General features: G+C 52.1%; 7 protein-coding genes across 7 annotated transcripts; 3 read left to right on the forward strand and 4 right to left on the reverse strand.

The window, feature by feature from the left end:
* Positions 1-709: 709 nt before the first annotated feature.
* N0V89_010554 (uncharacterized protein) lies at positions 710-1,650 on the forward strand (the record flags this gene model as incomplete). Its single annotated transcript, XM_056219296.1, has 2 exons — positions 710-1,248; positions 1,332-1,650. 2 exons carry the CDS (start codon positions 710-712, stop codon positions 1,648-1,650), a joined length of 858 nt encoding a protein of 285 aa, XP_056066423.1.
* A 1,425-nt stretch (positions 1,651-3,075) lies between these two features.
* Positions 3,076-4,539, forward strand: N0V89_010555 (uncharacterized protein; the record flags this gene model as incomplete). Its single annotated transcript, XM_056219297.1, has 3 exons — positions 3,076-3,259; positions 3,310-3,516; positions 3,569-4,539. The coding sequence occupies 3 exons, from the start codon at positions 3,076-3,078 to the stop codon at positions 4,537-4,539; spliced, it is 1,362 nt and encodes a 453-aa protein (XP_056066424.1).
* Positions 4,540-5,252: 713 nt separating this feature from the next.
* Positions 5,253-9,492, reverse strand: N0V89_010556 (uncharacterized protein; the record flags this gene model as incomplete). Its single annotated transcript, XM_056219298.1, has 6 exons — positions 5,253-5,639; positions 5,691-5,896; positions 5,982-6,137; positions 6,609-8,152; positions 8,438-9,215; positions 9,297-9,492. The coding sequence occupies 6 exons, from the start codon at positions 9,490-9,492 to the stop codon at positions 5,253-5,255; spliced, it is 3,267 nt and encodes a 1,088-aa protein (XP_056066425.1).
* A 606-nt stretch (positions 9,493-10,098) lies between these two features.
* Positions 10,099-10,737, reverse strand: N0V89_010557 (uncharacterized protein; the record flags this gene model as incomplete). The annotated part of the gene is made up of 3 exons (XM_056219299.1): positions 10,099-10,352; positions 10,412-10,524; positions 10,580-10,737. 3 exons carry the CDS (start codon positions 10,735-10,737, stop codon positions 10,099-10,101), a joined length of 525 nt encoding a protein of 174 aa, XP_056066426.1.
* A 788-nt stretch (positions 10,738-11,525) lies between these two features.
* N0V89_010558 (uncharacterized protein) lies at positions 11,526-13,025 on the reverse strand (the record flags this gene model as incomplete). The annotated part of the gene is made up of 1 exon (XM_056219300.1): positions 11,526-13,025. One exon carries the CDS (start codon positions 13,023-13,025, stop codon positions 11,526-11,528), a length of 1,500 nt encoding a protein of 499 aa, XP_056066427.1.
* A 1,126-nt stretch (positions 13,026-14,151) lies between these two features.
* On the reverse strand, positions 14,152-16,842 carry N0V89_010559 (uncharacterized protein; the record flags this gene model as incomplete). Its single annotated transcript, XM_056219301.1, has 6 exons — positions 14,152-14,865; positions 14,913-15,186; positions 15,514-15,686; positions 15,742-15,883; positions 15,940-16,456; positions 16,506-16,842. 6 exons carry the CDS (start codon positions 16,840-16,842, stop codon positions 14,152-14,154), a joined length of 2,157 nt encoding a protein of 718 aa, XP_056066428.1.
* Positions 16,843-17,678: 836 nt separating this feature from the next.
* On the forward strand, positions 17,679-18,302 carry N0V89_010560 (uncharacterized protein; the record flags this gene model as incomplete). Its single annotated transcript, XM_056219302.1, has 2 exons — positions 17,679-17,770; positions 17,852-18,302. 2 exons carry the CDS (start codon positions 17,679-17,681, stop codon positions 18,300-18,302), a joined length of 543 nt encoding a protein of 180 aa, XP_056066429.1.
* Between the last annotated feature and the right edge of the window lie 742 nt (positions 18,303-19,044).

The following is a 19,044-nucleotide window of genomic DNA, read 5'->3' on the forward strand; positions in this document are numbered from 1 at the left end:
GTAGAAATTGGTCGTCTCGAGAAGTCGGTCTGTAGAATAGAGCACCGTCTAAATTTACAATCTAAATAAAGAAGACTGGACGTAGCTGGGAAATCGTGAGTATGCTGGAACTGCTTCTTCCCCTTCATAGTCAAATGATACTGCAGCCCTACCTCGGCAACGCAAAACATGTGTCTTGATGTGGTGCTAGGGTCATGGGTAGCCTTGCAACGATCCTCGTCGTGTCATTCGTGGTTTCTTTGCGGGGTATCGGACCGAGCCAGGGCATGCGCCAGAACGGGTATCGCCAACCTGCATGTGGAGAACGTGGTACGTCAGACTCTCCTGAGTTCACGACTCTCGACTGTTGATGCAAAGTTTGGCATAGGCAATGCGTTCCGAGGTCCGGGGCGATTACTGGGAGAAACCTTTCCACTCGTTGCAAATTGATCGAATTGGCGCCCCATTGAGACGAGTAAAGTCCAAAAGCCTTCTGGGAAGCCTCTCCGTCGAGGATATTGTGCAAACCAGCAAGGGTCAGGATGTTGTTTCAAACTATTGAATTTCAGTTCAAATCCCGCGTGATGGTTCCGCCAGGATATCTGTTTGTTGTTCGCAACAACATAAAGAGGGGAAGATTCCATGCGGTGTTAATGCACTCTCATCCCAAAGTAATCCTAATTTTAGGAATTCTCACCTAGCACCTTAGGCCTCATTATCTACTTGCAGGATGTTCTCGACTCTCACTATCCATCAAGCAGCGATCGTGTTCGGCGCGGTGGTTTCCTTCACGGCCCTTGTTCATGGTCTCCCTGCAGACGCGAGCAACGGATATATATCTGACCGAAGCGCGGTGGTAGCTGAATCACACTCGCTCAACCCACGAATCGACATTCCACCTGCGCTTGCCGGATTTCCATCAGGCCCACTGAACGAGTTTCTGAGACTCATCAGCACTCTACCGGAAGGCGCAGCTGCGCTCGATGCGGTTGGATTGATCTTGACGCCCCTGCAACAAGGCCTGGCTGATGCAGTCGGAATCGACACAACGAGAGATGACTTGGCACAGAACGCTGCCTGTGCTGATGTCACAGTTGTGTTCGCCCGGGGAACGACCGAACCAGGGAACGTTGGGCTGGTGACAGGCCCACCATTCTACGACGCTCTAAAGGAGCAACTGGGGAGCAAGTCTCTTGCCTTTCAGGGCGTCGAATACCCCGCTACTTTTGCTGGGTTCAACAAGAACGGCACAGACGGTGTTCCAAGCATGTAAGTTATTGCAGTAGCCCGCATCAGAGACCCATGGTTTGCGTAGATGCATTCTATTCTTCGAGCTGACCCAGGACATCTAGGACCGGCTTTATCAACCAAGCACTCACGGACTGCCCTGATACCAAGTTGGTCATGTCTGGCTACTCCCAGGGCGCCCTTGTCTTGCGTAGCACTGCCAATTCACTCCCTGCGGACACAATGGCCAAGGTCAACTCGGTAGTCACTTTCGGAGATCCAGGGAATCCGGATGCCATTACCGGCGCGGAGGGCAAGACCTTGATCATCTGCCACGAGAACGATGCCGTGTGCAAGGGGGGCTTTATCACGGTTGACCACTTGACATATGCTGATAATGCAACCACGGCGGCCCAGTTCGTTGTACAGAAAGCTGGAGCGTAATTTGGGTGTGCTTGTGGTTAAGATAGCTTTGCTCTTTACTAATTGACTTGATATTGAGACTCGTGAACTTCTTAAATTACAATATATTCAGTGTAAACTCGGAAGCGTTCCCAACAGATATCACCAAGCATGTTTGGGTTGTCCTGCACCCAAGTTCTTTGGAGTTTGCGAGGGTTCTCCGGCGCCTCAACCACAGCGCGCATCTCAACCGGCTTTCACGCAGAGCATCTCATCCAGTGAGTTCATTTCTTCCTTAGTTCAGTACTCTCATCAATCCTTGTCTGGAAGGGCGGCCTCGAGCTCCTGCATCCTCCCGATGTACGCCAAAGCCAAGAATATAATATCTTAGTTGGAATGTTATCTTTTTCAATTTTTAGATGGGTATCAAGTCCTGAATCTGGCACTGAAGCCGCTTATGGCAACGAGACCTAGCATGCAAGCAAACCGAACAAAGGGGAAAGCAACGCCCCAAGCGGCCAGGAAGTTCCCAAATTTGATGCGGCGCCAGTAAAAGCTGAAGTAGGCGCTGACGTAGTCATGCTTGGGCTTGTAGCCGTTCCGTTGTTTGCAGAAGACGTGATTGATGCGGCGGTTGCCGTCGTGGTCTCGGACGCCGCGCCGGGTGTTGGCGAAGCTTTGGTAACATCTGTCACGATAGATGCAGAATCTGTACTTTGTACCTCGGATGTTGAACTCTCCACGCTCGATGTCGCCGAGCTCACTACTCCTGTACTGCTAGCTGGAGCAGCGCCCTCGCTCCCCCAAGCCCCTTCAAACCCATCGCAAAGGAACGCCATGGCCTTGTAAGACCCTCCAGGAGCAACGCAAGTCCCATCCGCGTCCGGGCCCGTGGGGTTATACAACGCTCCCGGTTCGTAAGAATGAATCAGTTCAGCGCACGCCTCATCGCGGTAAACATTGAGATACGGCCTCGAGCCGTTGTCGCACCATGGACGCTCGTTGAGGATGTAGGATTGGAAAGCAACATCCAGAGGCGAAGAAGCACTATTGTCTACTTTGGCACAGAAGTCGCGGCCCATGCCCCAGGAGTTCATGAAAACTGGATCTGCGCAAGAGGTATCTGAAAAGAGTGTGATGTTGCCGATCTTCGAGAGGTTGGCGGTGACGAAGGGTGTGGCTGCGAGAGCAGCGAGTACCGCGGAAGCAGCCCAGGACCGCATCGCAGTTGTCACACAGTAAGATAGACCGTGAAGTGGAGGTGTGAAGAGCAATTGACGCGAAAGATCTGCTGTCAGGGGTTCTACTGTAGGATTGGACGTCAGCCCCTGTGCGCTACTGGCTCATCCAATAAGATGGTCATCGAGCCACCAAGTGCCCCGTTCCGTGCGCTATTTTGGTGTCCGAACTACCACACTCTAGCCTCCTTGCATCATGGCTTCCCCAAAAAGAGAACGCTCTTCGAGCATGGCGAAACCTTCCAATTTGAAGGCTTACACTATTGCACTTGTCTTGGCTTTACCATTCGTTGTCTGGATTTTGTGGACTACAGACTCCGTGAATGTCGCGAGTCCCAAAACACCTTCTCAGTACCTAGAAGGAACTATCGAGGCCCGCGTCAATGATATACTCGCAAGCACCCCGCTAATAGGTATGTGCTAGCCCGATGACAGGGTCATTTCTAATCGTGGAATTAATTAGATGGTCACAATGATCTCGCATATTTCATTCGTTGGGCTCACAACAATCGCTTGTACCTCGACAACTTCACCCAGCCATTTGAGGGAGGAACGCTTGGTGGAGAAGTCGACCTTCGCAGGCTTCGCCAGGGGCTTTCCGGTGGAGCCTTCTGGTCTACCTTTGCGGACTGTCCAACGGAAGGTTACTCGTTGGAGTATTATGCCGAAGGTAAGCTTTGGTTTATCGAGCAATTCATATTTTGACTGAACACTGCCATCAGCACTTGCTACCACCGAGGCCGCCATCGATGTGATCCACAGGATCTACACAAGATATCCAGACATATTTGCCAGACCGAGTAACAGCTCAGACGCGCTCGCGATCTTTAAGTCCGGTCGGATCATCTCGCCTCTGGCAGTGGAAGGTCTTCACCTGGTTGGGGACTCATACACTAAGTTACGGAGCTACCATGCAAGTGGAGTGCGCCTCATAACGCTCACACACAACTGTCACAACTCCTACGCAGATTCAGCGCTGGTGATGACAGATGGAAAACTTGGACCATCGCAACCCCACTGGGGAGGTGTCAGTAAGGCGGGACAAGTTCTTGTGCGCGAGATGAACAGACTAGGTGTCATCGTCGACCTGAGCCACACATCGGCTGACACAATGCGCGCTGCACTAGGAGCGGGCAACAGAGATGACGACGAATCCGAGCGGTGGGAGGGTACCTTGGCTCCACCTATTTTCAGTCACAGTAGCGCTTTCGCTCTTTGTCCACATCCTCGAAATATCCCCGATGATGTTCTGCAGCTCTTAAAGGAGCAGGATGGTGTTGCTATGGTCACTTTCTCTCCCGACTTCGTCAGCTGCGAGTGGCCGGACGGGCATCCCGTCGAAGGCCAATTGCCCCAGAGAGTCGACGCAAATCTCACCATACCACAGATTGTTCGTCATATGCGTTACATCGGGGACTTGATAGGTTACGAGCATGTCGGCATCGGGAGTGATTTCGACGGCGTTCCATTTGTCATTGAAGGACTAGAAGACGTCTCAAAATACCCCTCGCTAGTTGCGGAAATGCTACGACAGGGCATCAGTGATGAAGTGGCCCGGAAAATTGTGGGAGGAAATCTGTTGCGGGTTTGGGGAAAAGTCGATGAGGTAGCTGCGCAACTGCAGGCCGAGGGTGCCTTACCTGCAGAGGACGGCCTTCCACCTCTGGATGATCCGTGGAGAGATGATCCGTGATCTGACTTTAGTACTCTTCTGAGAAGATAACTGTATTCTAGCACTTGAACCATGTACGAAGGAATCATTGTTATCCAACGCCGCCAACTCTCGTGAGACATTAGAAAGTCGACTAGTCACCCTGCGTCATTGGTAAGATTAAAAAGTTGCGCTATGCTTAACAGCCTTTCAAGAGTTACCTGATGTCAAGTCTCAACTTCGCACGTTGACCGCGCGACGCCGTTCTCACTTCTGTGACTTTGAAACATGAGGCAAACGACGGATTTGAAAATTCAAAATTCCTCGTTTTGGGGAATCCAATATACAGCAGTGCCACTTATCTTCAAGTTTCGACATGCATTACCTACCATAGGTAGGCTTGATGCGGGAGCCAGCCCAACAAGGCATAAACATAGTCTCTCCCCGCATCTACGAAACGCACGTACTGGCCACTACCGCTAGCGCAGAAAAAAGTCAAAAACATACAACAGCGGGTATTCGCTGCTGGTCACCCACGCAACTACTAATCCGCCGGTACACTGCTTATATATGGCTGAGCGGACGGGAAGCCTAGTTCTCAGTGTCCTATGGTCGTATGTATTGGACAACACGAACATATCCGTGTATATCCCTTGAATCACCTACTCAGCAACACGATCTCTCTCCGACGTTCCGACTACTCACCTACCATCCCCGAATGGTGCTTCAGGCGGTGAATACGCTGGCCAGTGGTATCAATCAACATCCGCGCCCTTTACCAATACAACGTACTCGCACCCCTCAGGCAACTCACCAAAGGGCCACTGCACACCCTTACCCTTCACCTGCTGCAGAGCAGCCAACGGTTCAGTGTGGTCAACCCAGAATGAGGTATCTGCACAGCAGGTACCACTTTCCATGCCACTACCAGTGCCAAAGAGTGTGCCTGTGAGCTTGGCACCCTTCACGTACTCAACGGGCGACGCATCAATAATGCCCTGGGCATACAGCCGCGCCATATCCATATCAACTTCCTCAATACCTCTACCAAAGGCACGGAGGGCGGCTAGAATCGCATGCGGATGCGAAGAGAGAATTCCAAAACTGCGATCCGTCTCACCAGTTCGCAACTCAAATAGAAGCTAAATAGGTCAGACGTGCGCGCGCATTATTGAGTAGAATATGGATCTCACCTTCGTTGCCAGCTTCTGGTTTCGAAAAGCAGGGCTCACGCATAGCTGCGTGACCCAGCACACCTGGTGACCCTGGTAATCCCAGCGGGTTGCGAATGCATAGCCCGCAAGCTCACCGTTCGACAGCGCGCGCACGAAGACACTGCGTGTGTCTGGCGCCAGGCACTGCTCGCGCAGGCGCGCCACTGACATCTTGACACGCTGACCTATAGAACGCATCAGCATGCGTGCGCATGATAAAAATCCGCAACCATTCCACAACAGCTGGAAATCTGAAAGAACAGGACATACCGGGCTTACAGTATTTGCCTATCTTCTCAGCCGCAAGAGGGCCCCAGATACCGTACGAAGAGGAGAAGAGGGCAGCCGCATCCTCAAGCATTTCGGGCGTGACGTTCTTGGGCTGGAGCTTTTCGATCATCAGCGCATTTGAGGTAGACATGATAACTGTATTTGAGTTTTACATCGAAGGGAATGGAGAGCATGAGGGTTCATAAATTAAGTGGTAGCACATCGAAGTTCACAGGATGATTTTGACTGGGCGCGATAGCCGACCCAATCTTCGATAGTATGCCCATGGGCGGCCTCGGACTGTTGAGCCTCAGTACCACCTGCGCGCACGTCACGTTAGTCAACAGTAACCTGGAGGTGGGAGGGAGGACTAGTTTCCAGTATCTCATGGTTCGTATATGAAAGATAGTGCTCACATTTACTATTATATACAAGCTCATGTGACTAATCCACACTCGTGCGGGATAGAAGATATAGCTCGCTTACAATCGTGTAATTTCCAAGTAGTAGCTCGTGTATTACTAACATGTATCATGCATCACATTTCTATAAGGTCTACCTATTAAACTGAACACCTCCGCCTCTCGTGCGGAGACACCGGCCTCGACAAAGTATCACTAAGCATACTTAGCTCGACATCTTCAATTCCACTGCTCTTCTCAAGTTTCCGCCTGAGCTTCTGCAGACTAGCCTCGTTCTGCTCTATCTCCTTGCGTATCTCATGCTCGGAAGCCAGCGGCTCCTTCAACACATGGTACAATGCGGAGGCTAGAAAGACGACTCCTACAGACACCAGTGGTGCCCACTGCCCGACCTGGTTAATCGATTCGTTGGCTGAGCCGTCGTTTCGGATGTACCATTCGATCCAGCAGATGAAAGCTACTACTATGCACGGGGAGAGGAGGAATACCGCGACCAGAATTATGAGCGCGATGATGTCGATGAGCAGGCGAAGGACTGGGATTAGGTCTCGCAGTAGAGGTCGCTCTTCTCTTTCTCTAATCCTTCGGCTTATTCGGAGTGGTAATCGGTATATCCCCCTTAACGTAATCCAACTGTACCTCGCATCTCTAGCCAACTGTCTCCACACCAACCTCTTTTTCCTAAACAAGTGATGCGGCTCGTGAATCGTGCTCCTCAACTCGTCACTCCCCAGCCTCAGCGCGCTCACAAGGTACAAAAAGATCTGTGCCGCGGCGAACACCCAAACCGCGACATATATAAGCGGTGCGAAAGCGTCATCCCCGGCTCTATTTGGATTGTGCAGCTTCGCGAAGTTCGTATGTGGATCCGACACAACCGATTTGAGACTCGACCGCTGGCGAATAATTTGCGTCGTGTTCCAGCACGGATAGAAGCAGTTGTTACTCAATTCCTGCCATGTCGTCTGCGGATGCCCGAAGATGTCGTTGATCGTGGCGTTCCAGCTTCCCGTCCAATACTTCGGGTCCCAGCCGTCGCTTGCCTGGGAATCTGAATCGAGCACGCCGGCAAAGCAAAACCGGTATTGTGGAGAGGCGAGGTTGGTCGTCGGCCAGGCGAGAAGAGCGCAGATGGATGCCGCCAGCATAATGAGGTTCCAGAGGAGTATCATGTAGCGGATTATGATTGAGGAGCGCATAGTACGGGACCAGATTTGCAGAGGAAGACCGACCAAGCAGGCGGTTACCACGATGGCGGTTATGGGGTCAATGTCGAGTTCTACGGCATCTGGCTGGATTTCCACATAAGTCGTGTTGGTGACGAGAGCTTGCACCTGGTCGTCGCCGGTCGTCCAATTAGAGTTTGAGGGGATGTAGGGGATGGTTACATTTTGGGGGTCCTGCAGCTTTGGAGGGTGTGAAATTATGATGAAGGCATTGATTGCTGCACAGGCTGCGTATGCGACGACGGCACCGAAGAAGACGTGAGAGAGCCAGCGGATGCGGATGGAACAGAAGGTCAGGGCGACGAGGACGTAGAAGAGGTATCTGCTCGCGGGGGCGTAGATGTCGCTGATGGGGTAGGCGCACATCACGTTCTGTGCAACGAGTGTGAAGACCTCTTTGGAGACTGTCACGTTGTAGGTCACGTCTCCCGAGTCGTATTGATAGGAGATGGTCTCCAGGGCTCCATTCGATCCAGTGGTGGTCGCCATGATACCCCTCTGTTGCAACTCAGCATGTTTCTCCCTCAAAATCCAAAGAAAAGAGCACAAATCCACACGACTAAAGCAGCTGTACGGAGTCTCCTCCGAGAAATCTTGGTTCTTAGTGTACCTTTTATGTTTGACGCAAGCTAACCGCACTAGTCGGACACTACTTGTCGCTACCCGGCACTATGGCCACACTACGCTTGAGAGGGGAAATGCCACCCTCCATTACTTGCCCTGAAAGACTCACGACGAGTTGCTCACGGCGCGACCGCTGCGCGCAGCAGCTCCACTGTCGGAGACTTAAAGACGATCCAAAAGCCACGTCTCTACATCCACCTGCGACATCCTCTTGCTCTTTTTGCCTAGTGAAACATTCAAAATCGGACCGATGTGCGCTTCGTCTCTGCCTTCGATCACCACGATGTCGTCTTCCAGCCCGCCCTGAGCTTTCCAGCCTTCCTTTAATTTTGTAACAAAGTCTGTAATAGGATCGTGCAGGAGTTCTTGCCCACCAACCCATATGAGCATGCTCTCGACCACAGAGTCAAGCCCACTCCACCACGACGGTTCAGCGAGGAAAGCTTCAGCGTAGACATCGTTGCTTCGCACGTCCCAAGTTACCTCCCTCTCATCCCCTCCATCCATCTCACCCAGATACATAGCCGCCCACTTCTTCAAAATATACGCCGAGAGCGTGTCTGACTCCTTGTTCCTGATGTAGCTCGCGAACTCCGTCGAAAAACTGACCCACGGACTGAAAAGCAAAACGCCTCTGAGCGGCATCTGTAGCCCCACATGGGGCACACCCGCCTTTGGACGCAAAATGTGTGAGAGGAGAGCTAGTGCGAGACCGCCGCCTGCAGAGTCGCCCGCAAGCACGATGCTGGATGGGCTGCGACCGCAGACGGTGACGAGATGCGACAGTGCGGCAGCTGCTTCGCGGAGCTGAGTTGGATAGGTCGCTTGTTCGGGGGCGAGACTGTAGGCTAATACGAGGAAGGAGATCGAAGCAGCACCTTCTGTATTGTCGTTGAGATCCTGCACAAGACCATCGAGATATTTCAAGTGACCTGGGGAAGCTGGTTGAGTGTACCCGCCGCCTGGCACTTGTCAGCTAATCTCTCCCCTTCCTAGATACGCATCACGCTTTCTTCTTCATCTCCATTTGTGACACTACTTACCATGCAAATAAAGCACCACCACATCCGCACCCTCATCCCCCACCCAATGCGCACGTACCTCCTTGCTGCCCTTTCCATTCACCTCCACCTCCAAAGTCTTTGGTTTTCTGCCTGTCTGCTTGCATAGGTCCTGATAGACTTCTGTCGTGGGCTTGAAGATGGCTCTTGAGACTGCAAGATCAGAATGACGTAACATAGTCCTAAAGGCTGTGAAGAGAAAATCTTCGAACAAGGTTGGTGCGCCGTTCCAGGAGAGGCATCGCAGGGGGAGTGTAAGGTGGCGGAAGAGTACGGCGAAGACTGTGGGGAGGTTCGGTTAGAGCGTGGACTTTGAGGACTATAGAGCGGAGGACATGGAGACGGAGGGGTACGAAGAGGTATCAGGGTCCGCGTGTATTGCCCAGGCGTACGATTCACCTTACAGAGTTCTTCTGTGGTGATAATCGAAGGTTGTTTGGACTTACGAACTCTGAGTGCAAGGACGACCCACGTCAATGTGCTTGGAGGCGACGGTCTCGTCATTGCGATAAGAACTGGCACTCGAGGAACATTCACAAGACGTTAAGAAATTTGGTCTTCATCATGGTGGTGGGTGAGGAAGTGTTGTCGGTGTCCGACGTTGCGCGCTAACTGACAACATCACTCCTGGCCAATTGATGCTAAGTTGCATATGTTGGTGAGAGACGAACAACAACTTGAGGCACATGTGTAGTAGTTTCCAGTGTCACATGTCGCTTCATAGCTACAATACCTAATCGCCATCTCCAGTACACCCTTTGTTCGACTTTCACACTACATCACCTCAAGGCATCGTAGTAACGTTCTTCTGCGGCCAGTTAATCCCCTTGTCCTTCGCACCGGAGTTGTTCAGCCCAGCACACGCATACAATCCCACGGGATTATTCGCGGTCGCGCGCATGTACTGCAAATCGAGACATTCAGCAGGGCTCGACCCGGTAACAGCGATGCGGCCGTCAGCCATGACGGTCCAGTTCTGGCCAGGCGCGGTGTCGGCACATGTGTTTACGTAGACAGTGGCCATGTCTTTCCAAGCGGCTGCGTGTTCTTGTCAGCTGACCCAACCTAGGCATATGGAGAGATATGGGGAGTCGTACTCTTCGGGCCGGCATCGAGGCACAACGTTGGTGGGTCGCTGTTCGCGAGGTAGATCTTGGAGGAGTTGGAAGTGAGTAGCCAGTGCTGGTCGGCCTTGTTGTTAACAGTGTTGCTGTATATGAGCCGCGTCAGCTTGGTCTGTGAGTCTCGGGGTTCTGAAGTCGTACACAACAATAGTGCTACCGGTTGTCATTGCCTTTGCCTGTACAACGAACTTGGTGTCGACCATGGTCTGGAGGTAGACTTTGTTGTAGCCTGCGGGTACAGAAACCTGGGCGAGGCCTGTAGCAGCGAATGCGAGCGTGATCACGGAGGTAGTGAGCATGATGGCGAAGCAGATTGTAGTGTGGGTGTCCTATGGATCGATGTCGCGATACTTGGCATGCGTGGGCGACAAGTGTTTATGTAGGCACATCGCTCGAGGAAGCCCAGATTCACATGAGTGGAATTTGAGTTTGAGTATAGCGCTAATTAGCAGTGATACTGCCTAGATGGCGACTGGGACTTCCAGGCATGGGAGACCCTTGCCTTCAGGGATGCAAATCGATGTATAATTGGTGAGTTCTCAATCATTTGATAAACATGTCCGTGAACTGCGGTAGATCGTCAGCGAACCAGGCGTTGTTGGATAGATGTCAATATTTTTGGCCTTCTCCTGCTTTAGAGTTATTGGGAGTTAATCTGCGTGCCCCGGTTAGAAGGATAAAGTCCAGTATTTCAGACCGTGGAGGAACGCGAAGTTGGGCGCACGTGCGTTCCCCGCATTGATATTGTGGGAATATGGGGCCAGCATATGCGGCAGTTGATCGTAGTCGCCTGGATACAATAGTCACACGTGCTGAAGATTGGCTGTTGTTCGGTCAGTCCAGGTGGCTGCCCTGGCATGATTGGAACAAACCAGGTCGGGCGAGGATAGAAAACTGCGACTTCGAGAATGGGACAAAATATTTCATTGAGATCGTCTGAGGAGAGTGTGGCAATCCAAAGCCTTGAACAACACCAGAGTGGATATCGCTTGCGCCTTGCCTTGCCTCGCCTTATGTACACATGCGCCAAATTAGTTCGTAATACACCCAAATGCACAAACACATGTCTCATGGCCGGTCATAGAAGTTAACTCGACCAGAACCAGCCAGCCTTCTTGTTGTTGTTCTTTTGAGATTGTTCCTGAAGCTTATGCTGAGTAGCAGCCTCCAGCATCCTCGACGAAGGGTTAGATCCTTCAATGTTGGCTTCCTGTCCTCGCTCTGTGTGAACAGTTTCGGAGCTTTCTTCTCGGCCGTCGTTGAAGCGCTTCTTCAACACAACCTTCGTCGTGACAGTGCCATCAGGATGAACCGTGCGCTCAGTAGTGGTAAGAGTCGAGAGTACAGACGGGCGTCCTTCCGTCTGAGCGCTCGCTCCGACTGGAGGGACGGGACCGAGCAAGCGTTCATAAGCTTCCAATTCTGTCTCTGGCGTGTCGTTACACCAACCACCCTGCGGGGTCTTCGGAGTCGGAGGCTCATCGTGTTGGTCTTCGTGATCATGACTGTACTCGTAGTTGGGCTCCTCGGCTCTCTCCTCGCCTTCCCACGGAATTCGTTTGGGGAACTCGTTTCTAGGTAGCCGACCCACGAAACTGCGGTCTGTTTGGTCGAAGAAGCGGCGCGCCCAGCTATCATGCGGTAGGTGGTCAGATTGACCTAACTTCTCTGAAGGTATCAAAGGATAACCGTTCTGAGAGCGAAGGAGATCTTCATAAGCATCCCTGGGTATGCCAGCGCGTGCCAAGTCTGCAGCAACAATTGAACTTTCAGACATGTCGTATGACTCATCGGTCTCCAGACTCTCGTGGCGGAATAATTCTTGGAACATAGGGAGCAGCGCTTCATCCACTTGGTGCAGGAAACGCTGCTGTTGCTCGACCCATCCATGTTGGTCAGGAGGCATAGAACGCTGCTCTTTTGCATCGTCGTGGTCGTCGATTTCTTTGACCGCAAACATGGACTCTTCCCGTCGGCGGCGCCATCGGTGGCATCGATCGCGTCTGCTCGAGGCATCCTCCTCTGCGTCGAACGGCCTAGGAAAGCCCCAATCCCACGACCAACCCCACTGCTGTCCTTTCTCGTTCGCCACCTTCTCCACTAAATCGCTCCTGCTCCTGCTCTCGTGCGCCTCTGGGTTAAACCCCGTCATTTTGCTTCCCTCACGTGGCGTTAGCTCTCCATCGTAGCTATGCCCATCACGAAGGATGTTCCCCCTGCCACCTTCCACAATCTGCTTTCGGAGCTCATCGGCGGCATAGTTGAGCCGCAATAGAACCTCGCCTTTATCTAGTGCCTGTTCTACATTGCCGGTGCGATAAAGCTCGCGGCATTCTGCTATCAAGCTCGCGGTCTCCTCTTCAAGCTCGTGCAGCTCCTTGCACTTGGTTTTTTCTGCGCGGCCAAAAAGGCAATGTTCGCGTGCGACATGGACGTTCTTGTAGTTCGCAATCGTTGCGGGCAACGTGAAGACGGTGTTCATAAGGGACGAGACCTGCGAGTCGGCGAAGCGGCGGAAGGTGATAAACGGGTTGTGTTCGTCGATGCGGTCGCGATTCCGACGAGGGTCGTTATCGTCTGAAGCCATGGTGATTCCTTCGGAGTGATGGATGATGAGTTACGGGGAGGAAGAGTGAGAGTGGTTGTTTGCTTGATAAGAGGCGGGGCTGGAGCTATGGCCAGTGAATGGCAGCCTATCCGCGACGCGCCATTGATTGATCGGCGTCGGTGTTTCATGGCGCGCCGCTCCGATGCCTTCCATCACTCTTGGCCAACCGCAATGGCAATGCCTACATCTCTTCAAACAATTCTCGAGGGATAGTTGTACGGTCCTTCTTGCCTAATATGAACCAGTGCGAATCATGCTTGCATCCTTCGTGGTTCATGGACCTGGCTAACAGGCAACATCATCGTCACCATCGCTATAACCCAACCTTTTCCACGACAGCGGCAACTCATCTCGGTTTCTCTAGCAGTATCATGTTTGTGCAAGTTTTGACGATGCCACTACTACCAGATCACAACAGGACATGACTGAGCACGGGTAGAGGGCATGGTGCATTGCCTGCACACAGCAGCACAATTGCGCACCACCCTAGCGCAGGTAGGTGCGTGAATCTTACGAATTCTTCTTCTCGTCTTCATGTCCAGGACAAGTCTCCTACTACAAGTCTCTGCGGCTAGCAGATCGACAAGCCTTTGACAATTAACTTGGGGGTCTGTTCACTTCGCGAGTCACTCAGGACGCGATATGGGCTTTATCTGAAGATGCTAAGCAACACAAATCTATATTCTCGGTTCAACGAAAATCCAAATCGATACGTAGACGAGGTGCGCCTAGGGTTTGAGACTGTAAATGAGATGAAAACCTTGAAAAAGAGGGAATGATCCCGGTATCAATCTTCCTGGTGGACGATGGAACGCTACGCAGGCATTCATTCAACGTCTTCCACGTTCAGTTACTTTCGAGACCATGAATAGCGACCTCACAACTTTTGAAGTCTGACTTGAGTATGAGTCCGTGGTAGTGCGATTAGAAAAGATAAGGTATCGCCCCCAGTCTCACAACCACCTCTCGTAAGAGAACCTATACCTACACTCAGCCATCTACCTTTACCGCCACAGCCTTCCGCGTCACCGCTCTTACAGCATGCACAATGACTGAATTCACACCTGACTTCTTGCCCTCTGTGTTCTTCCCACTACCACCATCACTACCACCCGTCGTAGTCTGAGTCCGGCGGGGTGTATACATTCGGATCGGATTCCGAAGTGTCACATTGACTACCTCTTCTACGGATCGGGGGCATGACAGGATCCTTGGACGCCTCTGAAACGATATCATCCGTAGTAAGAGCCTCTAAGGCCACGATTTTGTCAGGAATAATAACGTTCTCTTTCTCTCCTCCTTCCGGAGATAGATCCTTAAGCCAAAATACCAGGCTCGGTCCCCGGTAATGGTCTCCCTTGGATTCAGCGAAAACAGTAACCTTCTCTACAGTTTTCAGCCCGAACTGCACTTTGTGCTGGGCCAACAGCCACGCTGTACCGCATCCGTTCGGCGTACTAAGGATCGCTTTTCCCTCGTCCGTATCCATGCCGATGTCGATCCCGGGCCAGGTAGGCAGCGTTTCGGGCCAGGCACGTTGGAAGCCGAGAATCTGCAAAGCTAGGACATCTTCAAGCATGGCTAAGGTAGTTAAGTTCTGGATGGCGTGCTGGATGATGTAGTTCAACTTCATAGGCGAGGCAGGAGTAATCGTGGATGCGCCGAGAAACTGCAAAAAAGCGACGTCGGACCAATGGTACAGCGGCGGCCATCTCGCCTCGCTATTATCTTCCAGCATATACTGAGCCGTGGTGTTCGAATACGCGATCAGCACGCCGTCTTCGTGGTTCACTATCTGTGAGAAGTACGCTGACGAGAACTTGATAAGTTAGCACTACATTGGGAGAGAAAACTTGTGGGACTTACAGGATAGGCGATTTGTTTCACGAGAGTATCCTGGCTATGTTCATGATAAACTCGGACGTTCCTCCCTCCATTGTCGCTCGTTTTGTCGTCCACCCCCAGGCCTTGCAGACACGCGCGCAGCGGCTCGAATGCGAACTTGCCATACTGAGTGGTCTCCGTATATCCGTATCTTCCAAGATCTGAGTGCGCTGTGAAGATACTTTGCTCGGCGTCATGAGTGGTGAAGAGGTTTAGGAGGCGGGTTCCTTTGGCGACTCCCTGATTGAATGCGCTTCTAGTCATTGTGTAGTCCGACGTGGCGGGTTGAAAAAATGTACAGTGCGGCGACTGGCGACGACTTAAGTACATCGTCAATATGTGGGTGCCTGTTGTAAAGGGTTGTTTGTGATTGTTTGTTCGCATAGAAGTGAAGGGTAAAACACGGCGACCGCTGTCATGGGGCTTTTAGGGCAAGCTGAGTGAAGGAGAAGCAATCCACGAGTAAAAGCCATATTCAAGGGACTGAATCCAAACCCTTCTCTACTCCTAATCATTATCGAATCTGAGTATCGGTGAGATAGAGGAAAGCGCAACTATGTGCCATTGTCAATAGGGAGCAAACCTCCCCTCTTCCCCCTTCCGCTTGTCCTTCTTTTTGTCCTTCCGCTTCTCTTTCCTATCCTTTGATTTTGATTTTGGTTCTGCGGCCTCTTCATCGACTTCCATGGTACTACCGCTTGGCATCTTCCACGAACGTACAAAGCCATCTTCTCCGCAAGTGTATGTTGTAAGCGTCTGCGGCTGGTCAGCAAGTGCATTAGTCGTATTGGAGATAGGGAGGAACACTTACGGAAACGTCGGTGAACAGATCCCGTACAATTTCCTCACCATGCGCGCCTTGAAACCGGATCGGTTGTTGCGGGTTGCAAATGTAGTCGAGGGGGCCACCTTGCGCGTTCTTGTGCACAAAGTACAGGGTGAGGTCACTAGAGCTATGGAGATCAGCACCGCGTTCTGCGACCAGACTGCTGTCAAGAGATTGACTCACCTGTGCTTCCCGGTGGCAAGATACGCTTTGTCGCCAACCCAGTGCATCTTAGCTAAGTACTCACACCCTAGCTGCTCCCTTGTATCACCGTAGGCTTTCGGCTTTGGTTCCTCTTTCTCTTCATCCTGGCTCTGCAGGGCGTAGAAGCTTAGCGTCTCGTCCGTGCCCATGGCATAAATGTCAGTTGTCGGAAACATGAAACCTGCGCGCGCAATGGCAGAGCGATGGTTGACAACCTGATATAGCGCGTCATCCTCATCAGCTTGAGTGAAGTCGAAGACGTTGATCAGACCATCTGTGCTTGCGGACAAGAGTAGGTTTGGGAGGCTGGGATGAATCTGTAAGTCGGTGACGGTGTCTGTGTGCGAGTCTACGTATTCGCGGACAGGTGCTTGTGGGTTGCGCTGGTCCCAGATGTAGACTGGAGAGCCGCGCGGCCCATCTTCGGGATTCTCAATACCAGCGGCAATGAAGCTCGTCTCGGAGTTGCAGACGAGGGATGATATAAGCTTCTGTGCTGCGATGGAATCAATATCATATTGCGATGGACAAGCTAATTTACTCACGGCTTTGAATCTGCGCAACTGCCTTTCCCGGACTTCTCTTATCCCAAAGATTAATCAGGCCATCTCTTCCTGCGGTCGTTACCAGGTTGCTTGGCTGGTCGTTGCCGCGCTCCAGACACGTGACTTTTTCGTTTACATTCTTGACGATACCGTTGGGGAGCACATTTAGAGTTGCGGGGTCGAAGAAGCGAAGAGAGTCATCAGATGCAATTGCAGCGAGCTGGCCCGTTCCACCGTATGTGAGCGGGTCCTGCCGCGGTGCTGTGGAAATGACCCTGTAGATGTACGAATTGGGCGCCAACCCCAGGTCAGACTGGCCGTGCTGCGAGGCGCTCATGATACCTTTTCGATGCTGCTCTAGAAAGTGCTATCTTTTTATTGAGTTGCAGCAACTGTCGATCATTGTCCGTAATACACGCGGTTGTGACGAGATTGATGAAGTTCGTGGCAGAATAATTTTTTTACGTGGGCAGCGGACATCGAGTGCGGTCACAACAAGTGCGTAAGAAATCATCTTCACCACGTTGACAGACAGCACGCTCACTTCAATCTGGCTATGCGCATCCCTAGAGCATGTCACCAGTCAGACGCTACGAGGTACGTGGAAGAAGCAACATTGAACCCTCTGGTACCTATCGGGAAGCACCGGATGGCTGGACACACCGCGAAGCCACATGTGTTCTTGCTTTGGTGTCCAACACGCGAGAACAAGTGTTGAGGGCTATGAAAGCCGTCGAACTTGTCGCAGACGCAAAGCAAACATATAACACGACTTCTTTCAAAATAATGTAGCCCTGGATATGAAACTCATCAGGTCAATTTTTCAGGCCAAATGAGCGATTAACTACGGGCAGTTCTTCGCGGATCCCTCAGGTCCCAGTACCACTGACATAACGCCAGCAGAAAGGCCGTCACTCCGCGATCTCATACCCGGAGGTTGATGCGGCGATATCGAGGTTCCTGGAGAGAAGAAGAGCAGAGCCGCGGGCGAGGAATTTTCGGGTGCCCTTGGGCGTTGACTAAGCAGATCGCTTTTCGAAGCGCTGTGATTGGCCGCTTCGGCAACGGCTCGGATGCTGGGCGATTCATGAGTGTGAGCGCAAAGCAACGACATCACCACCACCGACGACAACCCTCTCCCCTCCACACCAATTGGCAGCCGCGGCGTGCATCATGGCTTCCCAGCGAGTGTTACAGCTTGGCCTGCGACGGGCGGCCGCCCCCAGCTTCAGATTCCAGCCTGCCGGGCGCATGGTCCAGCGGAGGTACGTAGCCCGTGACACCATCACCAGCTGCTCACCCCATCAACACGCCGCCCAGAACACGTGAAGCTGACACTGCAACAGACTCGCAAACACCCAGACTACTGGAAAGGTCAGCCAAGAGACTGGGGAGGAAATCCTCGCGAAGCAGCGCCTCCAGCGTCCCGTCTCCCCGCACATGGCCATCTACCGACCGCAGATCACCTGGTACGCCTCCGGTCTCAACCGTATTACTGCCGTCATCATTGGTGGTGGTCTCTACCTCTTCGGCTTCGCATACCTCGCTGCTCCTACGCTCGGATGGCACCTCGAGAGTCAGTCCCTAGTCGCTGCGGTCGCCGCATGGCCGTTGTGGGCTAAGGCCTCCGCAAAGTTCGCCATTGCGATGCCTTTCTTCTTCCACAGCGTAAATGGTCTGAGGCATTTGGCTTGGGACTTCGGTGTTGGCCTGAAGAACACTACGGTTGCACGAACCGGCTGGACCGCTGTGGCCGCTACATTTGCCTTGTCGGCCTACTACGCTTTCTTTCATTAGAGACTGATACCAAAATGGTGGAAGATCTAGGATTGGTATGCAGGAGAAGGTGCTGGCGGTGGATGCTGGGTTCGAGTTGGTCGACAAGAGCTAGGAAGAACGCAGCTCCCGGGGAGATACAATTGTAAATTTTATGTTTGAAGTATTCCACGTTAGATGCAATCGAATCTATAAGACATCCATTGTGTAGCACGCCTACCTCAGCCCCTCAGTACGTTGAACAGTCTTTTGAGAGACTAGAATGGCGGCAGCCGTCTGGTTTGATATATCCTGAACTCCGGCATCATTGCTCCTGCAGCAAGTTCATCAATCTCAGCTATATCTTTCCACTATCTATTCCCTTTGAAGCTCCATGTATTACAGCCACCCTGTTATAGCGCAGCGTGTACCCAGCATCCTACTAATGTATTAAACGTAAAGAATCAAAAATAGAGTCGCGCCACAAAACATGACGAGGATTTAAGCCCGTAAAGAGAGGTTCTGCAATTGGCTGCCGACCGCCACTGGATATCATGCTTTGACTCTGCGTAAGACAAAAGAAACAACGAAACGTCTGTCACGTGAGTGCGCGTTAGCCCTGGAGTAAGCGGAGGATTAACGTCGCGTGGCTAAATGCAACACATTCCTCCACAACGTCGCACCGGAACGGCTCCGGCAGGCTGTCGCGATCATGGCGGAGTCGCAAGATTGTACGATGTTGCATGATAAACTCTATGATGTGAGTTGTCGTCTCCTCGCATCC

The sequence above is a fragment of the Didymosphaeria variabile genome, assembly GCF_027946475.1.
Source record: "Didymosphaeria variabile strain IMI 356815 chromosome Unknown scaffold_8, whole genome shotgun sequence".
Lineage (NCBI taxonomy): Eukaryota > Fungi > Ascomycota > Dothideomycetes > Pleosporales > Didymosphaeriaceae > Didymosphaeria > Didymosphaeria variabile.